Source organism: Cupressus sempervirens, chromosome 6, assembly GCF_028749045.1.
Source record: "Cupressus sempervirens isolate cs-2001-9-10 chromosome 6, ASM2874904v1, whole genome shotgun sequence".
In the NCBI taxonomy this organism is placed as follows: domain Eukaryota; kingdom Viridiplantae; phylum Streptophyta; class Pinopsida; order Cupressales; family Cupressaceae; genus Cupressus; species Cupressus sempervirens.
The window spans coordinates 267,824,375-267,843,795 of record NC_143123.1 but is presented as its reverse complement, the minus strand read 5'-3'; the positions used below and the strand labels follow the sequence as shown (position 1 = coordinate 267,843,795).

Below are 19,421 nucleotides of genomic sequence, written 5' to 3'. Positions count from 1 at the left end.
TAACATTGTCTGTATTTGGGCAAGAATGCAGTTGTCTATTTCTGGTTCCCAATCCATCACCGTACATCCTCTCCTCAGCCACTTATGACCTTCTGCACTAACTGTACGAGCTTGTGCTCTAATCGTACTAATTCCCAAGGCCCTATCATATAACCTCCTTGAATCTACCGTATGACCTCCCTACAAGCCTCGTATGACCATTCTCCAATCACCGCACAAACAACGCTCCATCACCTCAGCTAGTCCGTACCTCTTCTATGCCTACCACACAACCTATCCTAGCCATCCCGTATGGCTACCGGGAAACATTACACATTTCAAGTTGGTTTCTGGCATTCCCCAGACTCACCCTCGAGCAACCCAATCCCTAGAGCTGGATTGAACTTTGGAACATTACAGTGGTATTAAAGCAAATCATCCTGTTAGCCTGTGGATAGTAAATGAGAGTTTATAGATGGAAGAGAAGAAGATCCCATTCAATTGATAGAATGACAGAGCAAGAACCCATTGTTGCTGAACTCATGACAATACTAAGAGATCTTTTGAGGAATTAGGCGCAGATCAATGATACTCCACAACTTATGAAAGAAACTCTCAAGAAATTGGTAGATAATAAAACAAAATGGTCACAGCTTGGTTTCGGGTAAGGAAAACCCTCATCTAGCATGCTCTCGACCTTCCATGTCGTATTTTCCTCCACAGACAGAGGTACCACTCAGAGGAAACAAGACAACCTTTGAGGAAGTTCAAGGGCAAATTTGGAGGAAGATATATTCTACAAAGATTACACAAAACTGCAAATGAGATATTCTTGAGGTGGAAACGGAGGATATTTTAATGATGATCTGTTATCGTTTGATGGATCCGGATCCATATCTACTCAAGCGTGGGTAATGAAGGCTGATACTTACTTCCAACTTAATTTAATGCCACAAGAAGCAATCAAATTCGTAGCACTACACTTGGAGGGAGTGGCCCATGAATGGTGGCATCATGGCACCATCACACTAGGGCATGACCAAATAATTACTTATGCAAAATTCATTGAAAGATTGATAGATCGATTTGATGGTAAAGATCCAAAACTTAATTTCAAAGAATTGGCACAATTGAGGCAAACTAGATCGGTCGACCAGTACATCACAAAATTTCAGACACTCTATTTTGGTCACGCACATTTCCGAAAGGAGACAGATAGTGCTCTTCATGGATGGATTGATGAAACCATTGAAGGGTTGGGTAAAAGTGTTCAATCCTACCACCCTTTAGGAGGCTATAAAGAAGGTGCAGAGCATGGCATCATCATCGACATCATCCTCTCGAGCTTACTCACACTCTAGATCATCGGTATTTCCAAAGGACAAAGATAATAAACCTTTGCCAAAGAAGTCGTCATTGGACGAAGCTACCAGAAAGGAGCTTCGATGGAAGAAATTATGTTTCAACTGCAAAGAACCATAGGAACTTGGGCATAGATGGTTTGGCAAAGGAAAAATACACTACATTGAAGTTGTGTCCGATGATGAGGACAATTAGGAGGATCTACCTACTGAAGACAAGCATCCCCACAAGGACACCAAAATGGTTAGTCTAAACTGTATGGAGAGAATTGTAGCATTGGTATGATGCAGAGGAACCATCGCCTTAGTTGGGAGCCCGAGGTGTACGGTATATCATGTATAGGGAACTTTTCAAGGACAAAGGGTCATGGTGATGCTTGATAGTGGAGCCACTCTAAACTTTATAAATTCATCTTTGGTGAATTGAAGAGGTCTACTTATTGAGACGCACGTAGGATTCAAGGTCAAGGTCATCGGAGGGACCGTTCGACCCTGTGCACACCTTGTTCCTCAACTAAGTATCACCATTGCTAACCACACTGTGATAGAGAATATCTTTATAGTGGACTTGGATGATATGGAGGTTATTCTAGGCATATAGTGGATAAAGACACTTGATGAATACTCTCAGAGCTTCAAATGGATGGACTTCACTTTTGTTGGGAAGAAGGTTGTTCTCAATGGAATGGCCAATGAGAGACCGAAGGAAGTTTCAGCATAGCGGATGGAGGAAATTTTTCAGCATAATGACATTGCATGGGCTATACATTGTGTCATTTCGGTGGAACCTATAAAAGGACAACATATTGCTCAATGGGACAATGACCTTCAAAATAATTTTAAGACCCTTGATAAATTTTTTATAGACATTTTTGCCAGCATACCCCCCATTGCGGGTTTGAACATACCATCGAGTTGGAAGCCGACGACAAACCAATTATCACCATGCCTTACCGTTATCCCAAGAAATTCAAAGATGAGATCGAGAAAACAATTCAAGAACTACTTGAGAAAGGATGGATCCCAGCTCTAGCCCTTTTGCATCATCAGTGGTTTTGGTAAAAAAGAAGGGTGAGACAATGCACGTGTGTGGACTACTGTGCGCTGAATAAGAAGACAATAAAAACCAGATACCCTATTCCCAGGATCGATGAATTATTGGATGAGCTGCATGGGGTGATTTATTTTTCTAAAATAGATCTTTATTCTAAGTACCATCCAATCTGCATGTGGGATGAAGAGATGGAGAAGACAACTTTCTATTGTCACTACAGGCATTATAAGTACTTGGTCATGCCGTTCAGATTAATAAATGCACCAACTACTTTTCAGTCTTGCACGAATCACATCTTAAACAAATAACTGCGTGAGTACTTGTTGGTATTCTTTGATGATATCCTTATTTACAACAAAACTTGGGAAGAACACTTGAAACACTTGAATGAATTCCTAGGGATCATGAAGGCTTAGTCCTTGTTCGCCAAGCAATCAAAGTATGAATTTTGAATGACAAAAATATTATACCTAGGGCATGTTGTCAATGAATATGGAGTGCAGGTCCACCAAGAGAAGATTCAAGAACTCCTAGATTGCCCCCACCAAAATCACTCTCTGAGTTGCGAGGGTTCTTAGGTCTGTGCAGTTACTACTAAAGTTTTGTAAGCAGTTTCTCTCAGCTCAACACACTGTTAAGAGATCTAAGAAAGGCTCCTTCCAATGGAATGAAAGAGCGCAATGCACTTTTGATAAGTTAAAAGAAGTAATGAGCAGTTGTCTGGTTCTCACCTTACACAATTTCGCACAACCATTCATTCTAGAGTGTGATGCATTCGGAGAGGGAATTGGTGCAGTGTTATTGCAAGATAGGCACCCTATAGCCTATGAGAGTTGAAAGCTTACAAAAGCTGAGCGTCTATATTTATGACAAAGAGATGTTGGCCATCGTGCATGCACTAACCAAATTCTGATAGTATCTGGTAGGTGCCAAGTTTGTATGATCGTACCGATCATAATAGTTTGAGATATTTTTTGGAGCAGCGAGATCTAAACGAAAGGCAACAAAAATGGGTAGGTAAGATTCAGGCTTTTGATTTCGACATTGAATATGTGAAGTGCAGAAACAATGTGGTTGTAGATGCCCTGTCAAGAAAATTGACTATCTGTTTACTATCTTAGATCTCAGCTGACTGGAAAGCATACTTAATTCTTGAATATTCCAAAAACACATTTGCATGTAAGCTAATGGATGACGCTACTCAGTATGACCAATACAAGGTGGTGCATGACATCATTTACTATAAGGATAGGATATACTTGATGCCTGAATCCAAATTGAAGCATAAAATCCTAAAGGAAATACATGGCTCGCCCTTGGCCAAGCACCCAGGGTTTCTCAAAACCTATAGACAGCTCAGGGAGAGATTTTTATGGAAAGGTTTTAAAGGAGACGTATTGCAGTATGTAAGAGAGTGTGCACTATGCTAGCAAAACAAATCCAAACATACTCTACCCGCTGGGTTACTGCAACCTTTGCCTATACTAGAACAAAAGTGGGAAAGTATCTCAATGGACTTCATTATTGGACTTCCCAAGGTGAGTGGAAAGGACTTTATCTTCGTGGTAGTTGATAGACTGACAAAGTATGCACACTTCTTCACCATCTCCTTAGATTTTTAGGCCGTATAGGTAGCCTAATTTTTTTTCAGAGAAGTCTTTCGTCTACACGGGTTACCCCAAAACGTTGTTAGTGATTGGGATAGTCTATTTATCAGTATTTTTTGGACAAAATTGTTTCGGTTGGTAGGAACAAAATTGTCGCCAAGTACTAGCTACTACCCTTAGACAGATAGACAGACGAAGATTATGAACAAGTGGCTAGGAGGCTACCTTAGGAACTACGTTTCGGCACAACAACAGGCGTGGGTCAAATGGATGCATCTGGAGGATTACTGTAACAATACCAGTTACCACATGTTCATCGAGATGACACCCTTCAAAGCACTAGACGGGTATGAACCCTTTTCATTTATTGATATGGTGCTGGGCAATAGTTGCGCACCAAGGGTGAGGGACTAGCTTTAGGAAGGGAAAGACATCCTGAGATGCTTGAGAGAGAACTTACAAATGTTGCAGAATCAACAAAAGATGTACCTGATAGACACTGAATTGAGAGAAATTTCGAAGTGGGAGACTTGGTCTATCTCAAGCTCCACCCATACATGTAGTCCTCATTGAAGGAAAAAGGGAAAGAAAAACTGAAGCCCCGATTTTATGGCCCTTATCATGTAGCTCATCGTATCGGTAAAGTTGCCCATGAGCTGGAACTTCCAGAAGGAAGCCGCATTCATAACGTTTTTCGTTTCTTTTGCCTAAAGAAATATGTGGGCTAGAACATCACAGTAACTATAGACCTTTTGCTGCTCAATAAAGAAGGGAAGCTCATATTGGAATGGTTGAGATCATTGATGTACGTGAGAAGACCCTACGGAACCATACTTTGAAGGAATACTTGGTACGTTGGAAACACTTGCCGTTGGATGATGCGACTTGGGAAGGTGAATACATTCTACAACATTCGACATTGCATTTTCTTGAGGACAAGCAAAATTTGGGACGGGAGGACTGTAATGTTCTCGTCATAAAATAAATAATTAATCAAACCTTTTCTAGTGGGTTGATTGATTTAGTATATCTTGGACCCATTTTTATTTAATTGTTTTCGTAGGTATGTGTGGCCGACAATTATTTTGTACACCCTCGAAAAGGTTTTTCCTGACGGGTATTTAAGAACTGCATGTAGGTAGTAATTGGTATGCGATTTGGATTTTTTTTGTACTGTGAATTCTTGTTGGAGTTCTAGATTGTTCGCCATTTCGGAAGTGAAAGATCTTCCCTACTTGGCTTTCCGATTTTGGTGGGATTCAACCCTCACCCTATTCCGTCACTGTATTTCCTGGTTCAGATTTTGCAAATCGGAGCATCATTATTGTGTAGAAGTTATACAATTTTTGGAATATATTATGTTTGGGCTACTTTAACATCTAGCATTGTTTGTGTTTGGGAAAGAGTGCATTTTTCTATTTCTGGTTCCCAATCCATCATCGTACATCCTCTCCTTAGCCACTGTACGACCTTTTGAACTAATCGTACGGCCTCCCAAGGCCCTACCATACGACCTTGCTAAATCTACCGCATGAACTCCCTGCAAGCCCCGTATGACCATTGTCCAACATTGTATGGACAATCCTCCATCCCCTTAGCTATTCGGTACCTCTTTTGGGCCTACTATACAGCCTATCCTAGGCACCCTATACATCTACCAGGAAACATTATATGCATCATTTCAAGTTGGTTTCTGGCATTCGCCAAACTCATGCTCGAGCAACCCAATCCTTGGAGTTGGATTGGACTTCGGAACATTACAATCTTGCTTTCAAGATGGAATTAAATTAGCTGCATACATTAACATGATCTTTATTATAAGCAATTCAATCATCCATAATAATTATCATATAGTTGTAACATGAATAAATATACATTTTGATATATCTAAATATCATATAATAATCATGATGAATGAGTAGAATAAATATATGGATGAGTTTGTGTAGTTTTTTAATATAGCCTTTTGCTGAATGTTGTTAGTCTGTATATGTTCTTTTTGGGTTGCTTTTAGAGAGTACCGATAATCTAATCCTCTTTACATTGTTATATACTTTTGGTTTGTTGTAGATACAATACTGATCTTTATTTCTTCTCACTTCCTTTTGTTCAATGCCCTTCCACTAATGAATGATGGTCAATATATCTCCCTTAAGGGGGATGAAGAGATATGTCCTTTGGATGTGATTACGTCTTTCCTGAAAAGAGGCATCTTTTCACATATTTGATGTCTTGACTAATTACTTCAACAATTACAACCTTAATAAATGCGATAGAATCTTCGATTAAACGAGCATTGTGTATTGTCACTTCATTTTGAGAACTTTTAGCCCTCCTTAGTGTGGTTTTGGTCTCTCTTTCTTCTTCCAATCTTGCTTGAATTTCTAGGTCATCTCCCATTTCCATGCAAGGCCCTTTAGGTGCTATTCTATCACCTTTTGGTCATTTTACGACACATTTAGTATATCTTTTTGCACTTTCTTTTAGACCTCAGGGTCACTTTTCCTTAGGACCCCTCAGGTATAGGTCGACCTGGTTGAATAGGTAAAACAATAACTTGAGGATTTTGATCCTAGGGCTTGAAGTGTCTCGAGTGCTTAAATTGTTTTATTTTGTCTCCTAGATGACCAGCTTTGTTTTTGATCCTGAAAACAAGCATATAAGGAGGCTTGGACATTTAGTTTTCATCCATCTATTATCAAGAACCAGCATACATGTGGGCATGAAACTTCACTGAAGCATTTTCAAGTATTTGCATCAAGCATTCTTCAAACATTCTTCAAGATCTATCATTTCCTTCTTGCATAAAGATTCTTCCTTCAAGGCGTTAGTGGAGTTTGGCTTCCAAGGAGGATATGTTCCGTTCATTCAAGTCCTTCTATTCTTCATCAAGGCATATGAAAAATGTTCCCATTCACAAGGTTTTGACTTCTATGGTTTCTTTGAGTCAATAACATTACATTTGCATACTTGATAACATACTAAAACCATTTGCATCTACAAAGGTACTTGTATTTCTTATTGTTGATTCAATACTACTACATGCTAGCATTTACTTTATCATTTTCTACATTTCAATTTCAAGGTTGATTCCTCAATCTAGAGCTTGACCAATGAAAACCCTCATTGAACAAAACAAAACCAAATTTTCTTGTGTATAGGAACATGTTATCAGAATTGCGAATTCGGATTCAGAAAGTATTAGTCGAAAGCTTTTGGAAGAATCTAAGTCAACTTTGTTTTGGTGCTCTGGGAACATGTACGTAATCCTGTAAATCTACCAATAGACATCACCCAAATTGACCTATACCTAGAGATTGAGATTTTCAGGGTTTTTAGGGTTTTCAATTTTGATCACAGATCTACAGTCGGATTCTTAGTCATAGTTTCAGATCCACAATTTTCAAAGTGAAAAAACATTTTCCTTTGCATATTTTGAGGTTAACTTTTCACCCTTCTTTTTATATCTTAACCTAGACCTATTTACGTATTTTAATTGGGCTGATTGCATACATATCGCTCCTAGATCCATTTTACCTTTGTCATTTAATCAATTGGTTTATTCAAATTGACATTGCACCTTTAAAGTTAATTAACATTGCAGGAAAGAAGACTTTTTTGCATACTTAGTATAATTTGGGTATAGTATTGATGTCTCTTCATTTTATTTGGGTTTTGCTAATCTCTTTCAAGTTATATTGAGAGTTATGTTTGGAAAACCCTCTTTCTCTTGTATTAAATGACTTAGGGTGAAATTGTTTAACTAATGAGTTCATCTCAACTAGTTTACATTGTTAAATTCATTTATGGCAATTTCCCCCTAAACACATTATAAACCAAAGATAGGATTCAATTGCCATTGTATTTCATGAGATCCATATAAACACAAAATTATATTATCTTGTTTGTTTATTATCATAGGGACATGCCACATATTCCGATCAAGTGTTAAAGACAAGTGTATCTCCATTAAATCAATGCTTTGAATTAGAGTCTATTCTATCAACTTTAAGATTCATTTGAACTTGGGGAGATCCTACCAAAGTGTTGACCCTTGTAAGTAGAAATGACACTCCATAATACTTTGCAATGTATTTTTAATCTCCAAAGCGGAAAGACAAATACCTCATTTTTTAAAATATGATTCTCATTTATTCTATATATCCGAGTCTTATTAGAAAATGCTTTAGACCAACATGCAAACTATAGATTCCCACTAGTTCCTTCCGATGGGTTCTCCCACAAACACATTCCACTTATTTTGGATGATATGGAGCAAATGCCTTGGATTAAACCATAGAAAATTGCTATTAGAGGGTTGTTATTGCATTTCAAGTATTCCGAATCTAGCCTTTTTACCTTGCTAATTGTCCATAGACTTTTAGGACTTACGACCTACTTGTAATAGGGTCATGACATTGGGACATGATAGTCTACCATTTTCAAAATTGAAGCAATACTGTAATGGTTAAATCCTTGAATTCTCATAAAACCAAATACTCATTAGGCTTTTTTTCTAATTAAAACTTAAATTGTACAGACAATTAACTATGCACAAATACTTTTTATTGGTCTTTCACAATTGTGTGTTGGGAGTACTGGAAATCACCTAAATAGTAATAGGAGGTATAAACACATAATTAAGAAAAATTGTCCATGTTTTTCTGAGGATCATTATGTCGTGTGGATGTTTTGCAATTGACAGTTTTGTGAAAATCGAGTTGCAAAATAGGATGACCAGCCAAGCATATGAGACAAAGTCTCACCTACCTTAAAGGGAAGACTCCCCCTTCTCACCATTCTTTGGATCAACTCAAGGTAAGCAAGAAGTTGTGAAATGTTGTAAGGGGTATTACCAATATTCTTTCCTCTTAACTTTCGATAAAGAATCCACTTACCTGCGGACCGAGTAATGGCAAGATGATATTTCTAACTACACTTCTATCTAGTAGCTAGAAACATTGATACCAATAACCAACATCAACTCAAAGGCTGATTGAAAGCATGTCCGTTTGGGTCTAAGTCCTATTTGTTTAATTTATAAGAAAAAACACTAGCATTGGGGCACAAATTCTTCCAGAAGCAGATGATCTCTATTCTATAACTTACTTTTAGTTTTAATCTATTCTATAAGAAAAACCTCTACCATTGGGGCACAAAGACTTCTAGAAGTAGGGAAGCTCTAATTATTTTTCATAAATTTAAGATGGTAAGACAAGTTACAGTCAAAGGTTCTAGTCTATGTATTACCACAACCACTCCCAATCAAAGCTTCGGCTCCGATTGCTTCTTAACTCACTATGCTCTATTATTGAATGTTAGTAAACAGTTTTGTCCTTCCAAAATTAAATACAAAAAAATAACTCAAGATGCCCAAATAGAAGAACAATTGCCACTAACAATTCGATAGATTATCATTTTATTGATAATCTTCCTCTGAATTGAGAGGTACAGCTCCCTCGTAAAGATATTCAATGAATGTGATATATGCTTATGTCTTTAACTTGAAGACACGAAGGATTTTCTAACATTCACCCATAGACATGAAATGAATGCAATTTCAAGATTTAAAACTGAATAGAAAGAGAAAGATGAATAAGCAACCACAGGATTACTTAATCAGTCTTACAAATTACAGAAGGGAGAGAAAAGAAACTAAAAATATGTTTATGCAAAAACGTGAGTACATAATTGCAAAATTACATACATACATTCAATGTAGTAATAAAAGACTATCTGAAAAAGGAAATAAAGAACATAGTATTCTTCAAAAACCAGAAATATAAATGTTCAGACCACAAGATAAAATACATATATATTCCTTTTCATTTCAGAGACATGACAAGACAACAATAGTACTATCTTGTCCTTCTATTACAATCAATCCGCAGAAAAATAAAACAACTCTTCCCTCCATATTACAAAACTCTGACTTCCTTTTCCTGTAGCAGCTATAGAACTCCCCCTGGAAAATGAAAACAGAACCCGTTACAATTGCTTTTCAACCTTTAAATAATTTTTGCCAAGAAGTTTGGCAACTACCCTAACTTCTTCTTGCCGAACTTCTATTACCTTCTCCCGCACTTTGCTATGATAATTAATTCTTATAAAAAGAATTAATCATTTTTGCATCCCTTTCTCCACTTTAATCAATCTCTTAAGAGCTTTTAGAACTTCATTTCACAAAGATAATTAATTCTTTTTAAAGAATTAATTATTTCAGATTTTTTTTAATACTTGCTTTATCCTCCACTTCTTTTTCTATGATCAAGTGCAATTTTTAATTTGCACTTAACAATACTATTAATTATTAAAGAATTAATTTATTTTATATCTATCAACTTGCCCACTTCCTTTTTATATTTTTCTTATGGGCACATACGTTGAAAGAATAATTAATTCTTTCTAGAACGAATTAGGTGAGAAATTAATTATATATAATAATTTAATACCTAATTACTTTGCACTTTAATATTTAATTCCTTTGAAGAATTAAATATTATAAGAATGCAAAATAATTTGAAATTTGAAATTTCTTTTTAATTTCTCACATAACTGAGTGGGAGGAAAAAACTTAGGGTTCCAAAACCCTAGGTAACATTGAACACGGAATAATAACATGAATCAAAGAAAATAGGCGCAAACTATAGTCAAAGCTTCTAATTTTCTCTATCACAATTGCTTCTAGTCAAAGCTTCAAATCCAATTGCTTTTTTTATTCACCTTTCTCTCAAATTCGTACTACACAATCAAAGTCATGCTTTCACAAGTTTGGTAGAGCTTTCTTGCATACAACAAAAGATGATTTTTACAATGAGGGGGCACTCCTTTATATAGGCAAAGGAGTTGAGAAGAAGGAAAAAGTGGGAGAAACTCAACCAACTTTGACCTTTTCAAATGTGATGTTTCAATTTAGGAGTAAGTTTTAGTAAGGAATAAAGAATTAAATAGTTAAAGTTCTAACAATTTTACATATATATAAATATTCATAATAAATATATAATAATAATAATAATAATATTAAATATACTACAAATATTAATTATAACAAATAAGATAAATAATATTAAATATATGTGATATATATATATATATATTGGATATATCTAAAATATGTATAACAATATATAATTATTTAATATAATAATCTGATGGTATGTTTAATATAAGATTACATAATATTATTTAAATTAATGATATATTATTATAGTAGTCTTATTAATATTAATAATAATTTATATAATTAATATAATTAATATAATAATATAATATATAATCATTAAAAATAATATATAATTAATAATTACCTTATTAATATAATTAATATGAAGGGACACAACTCTATGAATACACTTATATATATAATATATCAATGCATTGAAAGGAGGTGAATCCAAGAGAAATATCGCAAAAGCATACCAATAAAAAAAAAGAAGTAAATAAAGGGATGACCAGAAGGCATAGTTCCAAAAATCGCCATGAAATCGCCGAAATCGCCGAAATCGCGATAAGATTCATGGCTCTCGATTTTTTTGGAATCGGAAATCGCTGGTGGCGATTTTTTCGTGTGAATTGCCTGAATCGCCAAAATTGGCGATTCATGGCAAAAATCGCCAAAATCGCCATCGTGAATCTCCAGAAATCGGCCGCGGCAGCAAGGATAGAAAGTTCAATTTAAAAAAAAAAACACATGTTTTATTTGCTTTCTAAGTTGACTTTCCTCTTTGTTATAACCCTAAAGAGCCTTCTATTTGCTTAGTATGAGTAGAAGAGAGGAAGAGTGAGAGAGAAGAAGAGAAAAGAGAATCCATAGGTTTCCAACCGGCAAGAAGGAAGAGCACCAAAGAGATCAGAAGTCCATTTGGGGAGGCCATAAATTGCATTGGGAGCATTAAGGAGTCAATATCAACACTCCTCAACTCATTTGCAAGAGGTAAGTGTTGGTTTTTTTTTTGCATGTTAGTGTAGTATGCATTTTTTGTTAAATTTTTTTAGTGTTCATTTGCAAATCTTGAATGTTTTTTATTTTTAGTTTTACTAAATTGCAAACTAGGGTTTGTTGTTTTGTAGTTTTTGTTTATTAGTTGCAAACTTTGATTTTTTACATGAATTTTTTTATTGCAGCAGCCCTTTGCTTTCATTTTCCAATTTCCACAATGGGTAAAAAAGATGAATGCTGGAAATATAATGAAGAGTTTCCTGGGAGAACCAAATATCAAACAAAATGTATATTTTGCAAAGAAAAAATAAATTCGGGAGGTATCTATAGATTGAAATACCACATTGCTGGCATACCTGGCCATGATGTCACAGTTTGCACTCAACAAACCGCTGAGGCAAAATGCTCTTGTTTAGTGGCATTAGAAAAAATTGAACAAGACAAGTTGACTAAGAAAATGCAACTTGAAGGGTTAAGAGGTATTGGCTCCCGTGCTCCCACATCCGCAACCGCATCTACATCTGCAAGTGCATCTGCATCAGCTTCCGCATCCGTAGGTTGTGTTGGGGAGGGTTCTTCTAGGCCTCCTTTTCATCCTAGTGCTAGTGCTCATGTGAGTGTTAGTGGTAGTCGGTCTCATACTGAGACAAAGTCCAACACCAACCTATTGCGGCCTAGAGTGCGAAAAAGCAGAATGGATAGTTACTTTGTGCCCCGCACTACTCCTGGCTCCCAACCCACGCTTGAGGGCATGGGTTTGAACAAGGAGATTCATGATGCTGCCAGAAAAGAGATTTGCAAATTCTGGTACTTTTGCAACATTCCATTTATTGCAGCCAGGTAATTGATTCTTTTTTCTTTGTTATCTTCAAAGTTAAAGTTAAAAGTAAAAGTAAAATTTTAATTATATCTACTTGTTTTATGATTTTAGTTTTTGACATCTAAATTTCTAATCAATATCATTATCTATTTGTGACAGGACTCCTTATTGGCAGAACATGATAGATGCAGTTGCCATTTGTGGTCCGGGGTTTAAAGCCCCAACTGAGGCTGAGTTGAGTGGATACCTCCTGGAGGAAATGGTTGAGGATATGAGGCATGAGCTTGAGGACAACCGAAAGGAGTGGATCGAAAAGGGTTGCACCATCATGACTGATGGTTGGACAGATAGGAGGGGAAGAACACTCCTCAATTTTCTTGTATCCTGTGGAGGTGATTGATCATTCTACTTTCCTACATACATAATTTTGAATCGTGATTGACTATTTCAAATTTTGATTTGTTGATTGCTAATAGTAATTATAATTCGTTGTTTTGTTACTTGTAGGATATACCATGTTCCTCAAATCCATTGATGCTTCTGCTCATGTAAAAAACGCCACATACTTATGTGAGGTTATTGAGGAAGTTATAGCAGAGGTGGGGGAACAACATGTGGTGCAAGTGGTGACGGATAATGCAGCAAGTTATGTTGCTGCAGGTAAACTTTTAACTTTTTAAGTTTTGAAAATAAATTTATTTGAATTTTGAACTTTTTCTAATTCTAACTTAGAATTTCTAAGTTTCCTAAGTTCTAAGTTCTAACATGTTTGAAATTTGAATTTCTAATTATCTTAAAATTGTTGTAGGCAAACTTTTGATGGAGAGGCACCCCACCATATTTTGGTCCCCTTGTGCAGCACACTGCCTTGACCTCATGTTGGAGGAAATTGGCAAACTTGAGTGGGTCAAGTCATGTGTGGAAAGGGCAAAAAACATATGTAAGTTTATTTATAATCATTCATTTGTCCTTAGCACAATGAGGAAGTACACAGGAGACAAAGAGTTAGCTCGTCCAGGGATCACGAGGTTTGCCTCGAATTTCATCACCTTGCAGTCCTTGTTGACATCAAGGGATGATTTGAGGAGCATGTTTGTTGGGCGGGAGTGGATTTCATCTTCCTATGCTACGACCACTGCAGGGATAGATGTGGTGGATTGCATATTTGATGATGATGGTTTTTGGAAACCTGCTAGAGAAATACTTAAGGTAATTTTATTGCAATTTAACATTTAATATTTTACAGTTTACTATGCTAATTGTTTAATGATTTAGTTTTACCTTATATTATTGAATTATTCTATGTTTAAGTTTTGACTCAAATTTTTGTTTTACTTTATATGTAGGCCACTGAGCCTCTTGTATCTCTCCTACGAACTGCTGATGGGGAGAAGCCCTCTATGGGCTACATATATGAGGGCATGGATAGGGCCAAGGAGGCCATTAGAGCTCAGTATGCAGGAGTGTAGGAGAAGTATGCCCCTATTTGGGACATCATTGATAGGAGATGGCAGAATCAGCTCCACAGACGCATCCATGCAGCAGCTTACTTTTTGAATTCGGCATTTCGTTTCCGTCCTGACTTCAAGGCGGATGAGGAGGTTCTCACCGGATTATATACAGTGATCCAGAGGTTGAGTACTGATGAGGATAGCAGTGCTGCAATTATTGAGCTTGATAAGTTCAATAATAAAGAAGGGCCACTTTTCTCTAGCAGGGTAGCCATAGATGCTCGAGAAACAATACAGCCAGGTAAAAATTAAATAATATATTCAATGTTCATGAATCTAGATTCTAAACTTAAAGTTGATTATGTAATTTTAGAGTTAACTTGTAATTTGTAATTTGTAAATGAGACTAATTATTTTTATTTTCCCTTATTTCAGATAGATGGTGGCAAATGTTTGGGGCCACAACCCCAAAACTTCAAAAAATTGCCATTCGTATTCTGAGTCAGCCAAGCAGCACTTCTGGATGTGAGCGCAGTTGGTCCATGTTCGAGCACATCCACTCGAAGAGGAGAAACAGGTTGACAGTGCAGAGGTTGAATGATCTTGTCTTCGTTCATTACAACCTCCGTCTTAGGATCAGACAGATTTTGGGCACTGACTCCTCTCCGATCATTCTGGAGGAGATTGATCCAGAATCAGAGTGGCTCACAGAGGTTGTAGATCCAGTCTTCACTGAGGAAGACCGTGCGTGGATTGACCAGGTGGATATAGAGGCTGAGGCAGCTAGAGCACGTTCTTCAGGCATTGGTAGACGCACACGTGCACGCACAGACACAGGCCCTAGCGACATTCGTGAGCCCATCTTATATGCGGGAGATATGGCTCGACAGTCCTTTAGGACCTACATTAGACGCCTTGCTACTAGGCAGACTGGATACTCAGAGGCTGAGGCTGAGGCTGTAGCCGAGCTTGAGGATGATGTTGAGGATGATGATGACTATGAGCCTGAGGCTTGAGCTGGAGCCTTGTTTTTATATTTTGTTTACAGATATTGATACTGAATCATTGATAGACATATGTTTCAAAGTTTCAAACTTTCATGGATCTTCATCTTAGATTCTTACATAAATTTATGATTTGATGTCTTATGGATCATCTTACATACATTCTATGATTTAAATCATTATGATCATTTGATTTCTATTTACTTCAGCTAGCCTACAATTTACATTTTAGAATATTAGATAACATAGTTACGTATGTGATGGATTTTATGTTTCATGTTTATGTATGTTAAGTTTTAACTTCTATTTGATGATGTTATAGTGTGCTTAAGTTATATTCAATAAAGGGTGCATGAAATAAGTTTTAAATTGTTAAAATCTTTAAATTTAAAGGGTTTTTTCAAATTTGCCGATTCATCGCCGATTCATTGCCGATTCATTGCCGATTCACGATTCGATTCGGCCTTGCCGATTCCGATCCGATTCCGATTCACGTTTCTTTGCCAGAAGGGCTCATCACAAATGGTATTAGAGCTTTGAACCTGCCATCCTGTTGCATAATGCCTGTCTTTATTGTTAGCAGGGCTTTTCTGTCCCTAGCATTGCATTGCACATCTGCTGCTACTCCACTGAAATATAGTGAATATTTTGAAAGCAATGCCAAGAGCTGCATCACAGTCGCCATCGATTCACAGGATTGATGTTAAAACTTGCACTGAATGAAGAAGGTACCTCATCTGTATTTATAGAGGTCATGTTATGAATACATGTTTGTGGCATACTACGGTTGCTATTCTTGAACTACACCCCATGCTGGATAGATATTACTACAAATTGTCAAGTTGTTGTTTCAATAAGAATGAGTTTGGATGAAGTTTTGGACATATGGCAACAGTTGAAAATGGAATAGATGTTTATAACATATGGAATAAATAGTTTCCCGAGCTTTGCAAAATGGCATTCAGCTTGCTTGGAATGGTATTAGAGATCTGCTATGTACTTTTCAAAATGGGAATGATAGAAAGCTTTGGGCATCCAGCCATAGGTTTATAAGAATTATTTTTGTGACAATTTGTTCAAGACTTGAGATACACAAAAAGTTTGGCATCCCTTTAGAGCTTCAAGAGAAAACTTGAAATGCTAGTAGAGATCACTAGAATTTTGTTGGCAAATTGCACCGCAAAAAAAGATAAAGCTATCTTTTTTAACGAACTATATTTATCAAACCTATTTGTCTGTACTTTGGACTACATTTGACAATCCATATTGAATATGGGTTTGTAAAAAATAAAATGAAATATAAACGACTATGATATCAACAGGGAAAATGACTTGAAAAAAATGCATTCAATTATTCCTTTCAAGCATAGAGAAAGCATATATAAATGGTATCTACATATAGAAGCGTTTTTACGTCTGACCATTCGACATGAAGCATGTAACTAAGGAAATCAGTTAAGAAATCTATTCTATGTCAATATAATTGGTAGATAGCTGATGGCATCAAGGATAATATTCTAGGTCAAGACAATAGACAAGGCACATAAGTTATCTCATAAGATTTCCAATAATAGATTAAAAGATGAATATTTTCTGCATATGAAGCTCTTGAACTATCTACATGCCTACACAGTGGTATTATGGACAATTATAGATCTGGGGTGTTATTCATAGTCAGAATCAAAAGGATTAGGAATAAGGCACCATCACTATAGAACTCCCAAAGAGTAACGAGGTTATGTTTTGTGGATATAATAAGGGCATTCAGTAGGATGTTATCCAACATTGGATTTGCGCTTCTGGAGTGACTTGATTCATGGCAAATTAGTGGTATTCGGAAGGGATCAAGAAGAATGAATAAATAGCACTATATGGAAAAGGAATAGCAAAGGAAATAAAAGAACACTTAGAAAATGCAAACAATCACAATATGAGAGATAAGAGATATCCAATCAAGGATAGTTTGACTGAGAAAATGATGGGGCCTGGTCCATATTTGACCCAACTGAGGTACGTTATAATGTTTTATTATTTATTAAAATATTGATTATAATATCTTGAACAAAAAAGTAAGATTATATATGAAAGCAAAAAGTAACTTATAAAGTTACTTGTATTAGGTAGAACCATATAGTATATTCATTGAATATATATATATATATATATATATATATATATATATATATATATATATATATATATATATATATATATATATATATATATATATATATATATATATATCATAAAAATGAGATAATTCTTGGTGTTCTTAATAAGAGATTTGAAATCTTTATGATTATAGATATATAAGTACTATGAATATGTTATATGATTACAAGTTGGCTAGAATGTTATTTATGGAATGATATTATTACTGAAAATAGAATAACAGAGAATTATAATAAATAAGTATCAATAATATTGTGTAACGGATCAACATTAATGTTACATGAAAACTTAAGGGACAAAGAAGATTAATGTTATAATGTTACTAGTAAAGTGGATAGAAATCCCTTTTGGGTCTCATAAGGAGACATTATTTAAAATATTTGTGTTTAAATTCATGATGAATAGGGAGTATGCATAGGGTGAGGAGTAAATCGGTTGTGTTGGGGCATAAAAATCCTAATATGGATTTTAAGATCTGAGGGAGCTCCAAGTTGAGCATGTCCAAACTCAAGCAGTAGTAAACCTTCCATCCATAATGAAACTAAAACATGTACTTAGTGGGTAGGGAGTGTGCACAGGGGGAGGAGTAAATTGGTTGCGTTGGAGCGAGAAAATCCCAATATTGATTAAAGATCTGAGGGAGCCCCAAGCTGAGTGTCCAAACTCGAGAAGCAGTAAATCTACCATCCATGTCAAAATTTTCCTAGTGGGTAGGGAGTGTGCACAGGGGGAGAAGTAAGTCCGTTGTGTTGGGGCAAGAGAATCCCAATATGGATTAAAAATTTGAGGGAGTCCCAAGCTGAGTGTGTCCAAACTCAAGCAGTAGTAAATCTACCATCCACTATGGAATTATACACCCTATTATAACACTAGATATAGAGAAAATATGCATCTTTAAGAACTTTTTATTTCAAGGGAAAGAAGCTTGACATTCATGATCAAAGTGGTAAAACATTTCCTTACCCTTTTCTTATTTCAATTTGTAAGCTAGATTCTAACATGTATACTATGTGTCTACATCATGTCTTCATCCATCAATGTGTTTGCTTCGTGTCTTCATGCATTCGTGTATACCTCGTGCTTGCATCGCGTCTTCATGCATTAATGTGTCTACTTTGTGTCTTCATTCATATGTTCTTGTACATGCTATTATGTACTAACATACACATATGCAAGAAAGAGAATGAATCCAGACTATGAATTAATGAGGATCAAATCAGTTGCTTGAGGACAAGCAAATTCGAGAGGGGAGGACTGTGATGTCCCAATTTAGGAGTAAGTTTTAGTAAGGAATAAAGAATTAAATAGTCAAAGTTCTAACAATTTTACATATATATAAATATTCATAATAAATATATAATAATAATAATATTAAATTATTATGATAATACAAATATTAATTATAACAAATAAGATAAATAATATTAAATATATGTGATATACATTTATTGGATATGTCTACAATATTTATAACAATATATAATTATTTAATAAAATAATCTGATGGTATGTTTAATATAAGATTACATAATATTATTTAAATTAATACTATAATATTATAATAGTCTTATTAATATTAATAATAATTTATATAATTAATATATAATCATTAAAAATAATATATAATTAATAATTATCTTATTAATATAATTAATATGAAGGGACACAACTCTATGAATACACTTATATGTATATAATATATCAACGCATTGAAAGTGGGGGAATTAGAGAGAAATATCGCAAAAGCATACAAAAAAAGTGAGCAGTAAATAAAGGAATGACTAAAAGGGGTCATTACATCAAACTAACAAGAGAAATTATTGGATTACATGTCATAAGGACATGCAAATCGTATTACATGTAATTACACAATTTAAAGCAATACATCCTCTTCATCTACAAACTTGGAAACTAAAGAAGGAATAAGACGAAAGAGATTTGAAACAATCCTAGGGATTGGTTTGAAGGGCCTTGTACTTGGCGATGCTATCCCGGATGATCACAGGATCGAGAGTTCCTATATTTTCTGCCATT

The 19,421-nt window shown here is 35.5% G+C and overlaps 3 protein-coding genes across 5 annotated transcripts in view; all 3 read left to right on the top strand.

Moving 5' to 3' along the window:
• The window catches only part of LOC149552265 (Cyclophilin-like peptidyl-prolyl cis-trans isomerase family protein), a 310,257-nt gene that overhangs the window by 117,101 nt on the left and 173,735 nt on the right, over nt 1–19,421 (top strand). The window lies entirely within an intron of this gene.
• On the top strand, nt 12,615–14,235 carry LOC149552267 (uncharacterized). The gene is made up of 5 exons (XM_089787788.1): nt 12,615–12,780; nt 12,920–13,152; nt 13,268–13,420; nt 13,569–13,969; nt 14,107–14,235. Exons 1-5 carry the CDS (start codon nt 12,635–12,637, stop codon nt 14,227–14,229), a joined length of 1,056 nt encoding a protein of 351 aa, XP_089643914.1. The 5' UTR covers nt 12,615–12,634; the 3' UTR covers nt 14,230–14,235.
• LOC149552266 (uncharacterized) lies at nt 14,235–15,418 on the top strand. Its single transcript, XM_089787789.1, has 2 exons — nt 14,235–14,512; nt 14,647–15,418. Exon 2 carries the CDS (start codon nt 14,661–14,663, stop codon nt 15,225–15,227), a length of 567 nt encoding a protein of 188 aa, XP_089643915.1. The 5' UTR covers nt 14,235–14,512; nt 14,647–14,660; the 3' UTR covers nt 15,228–15,418.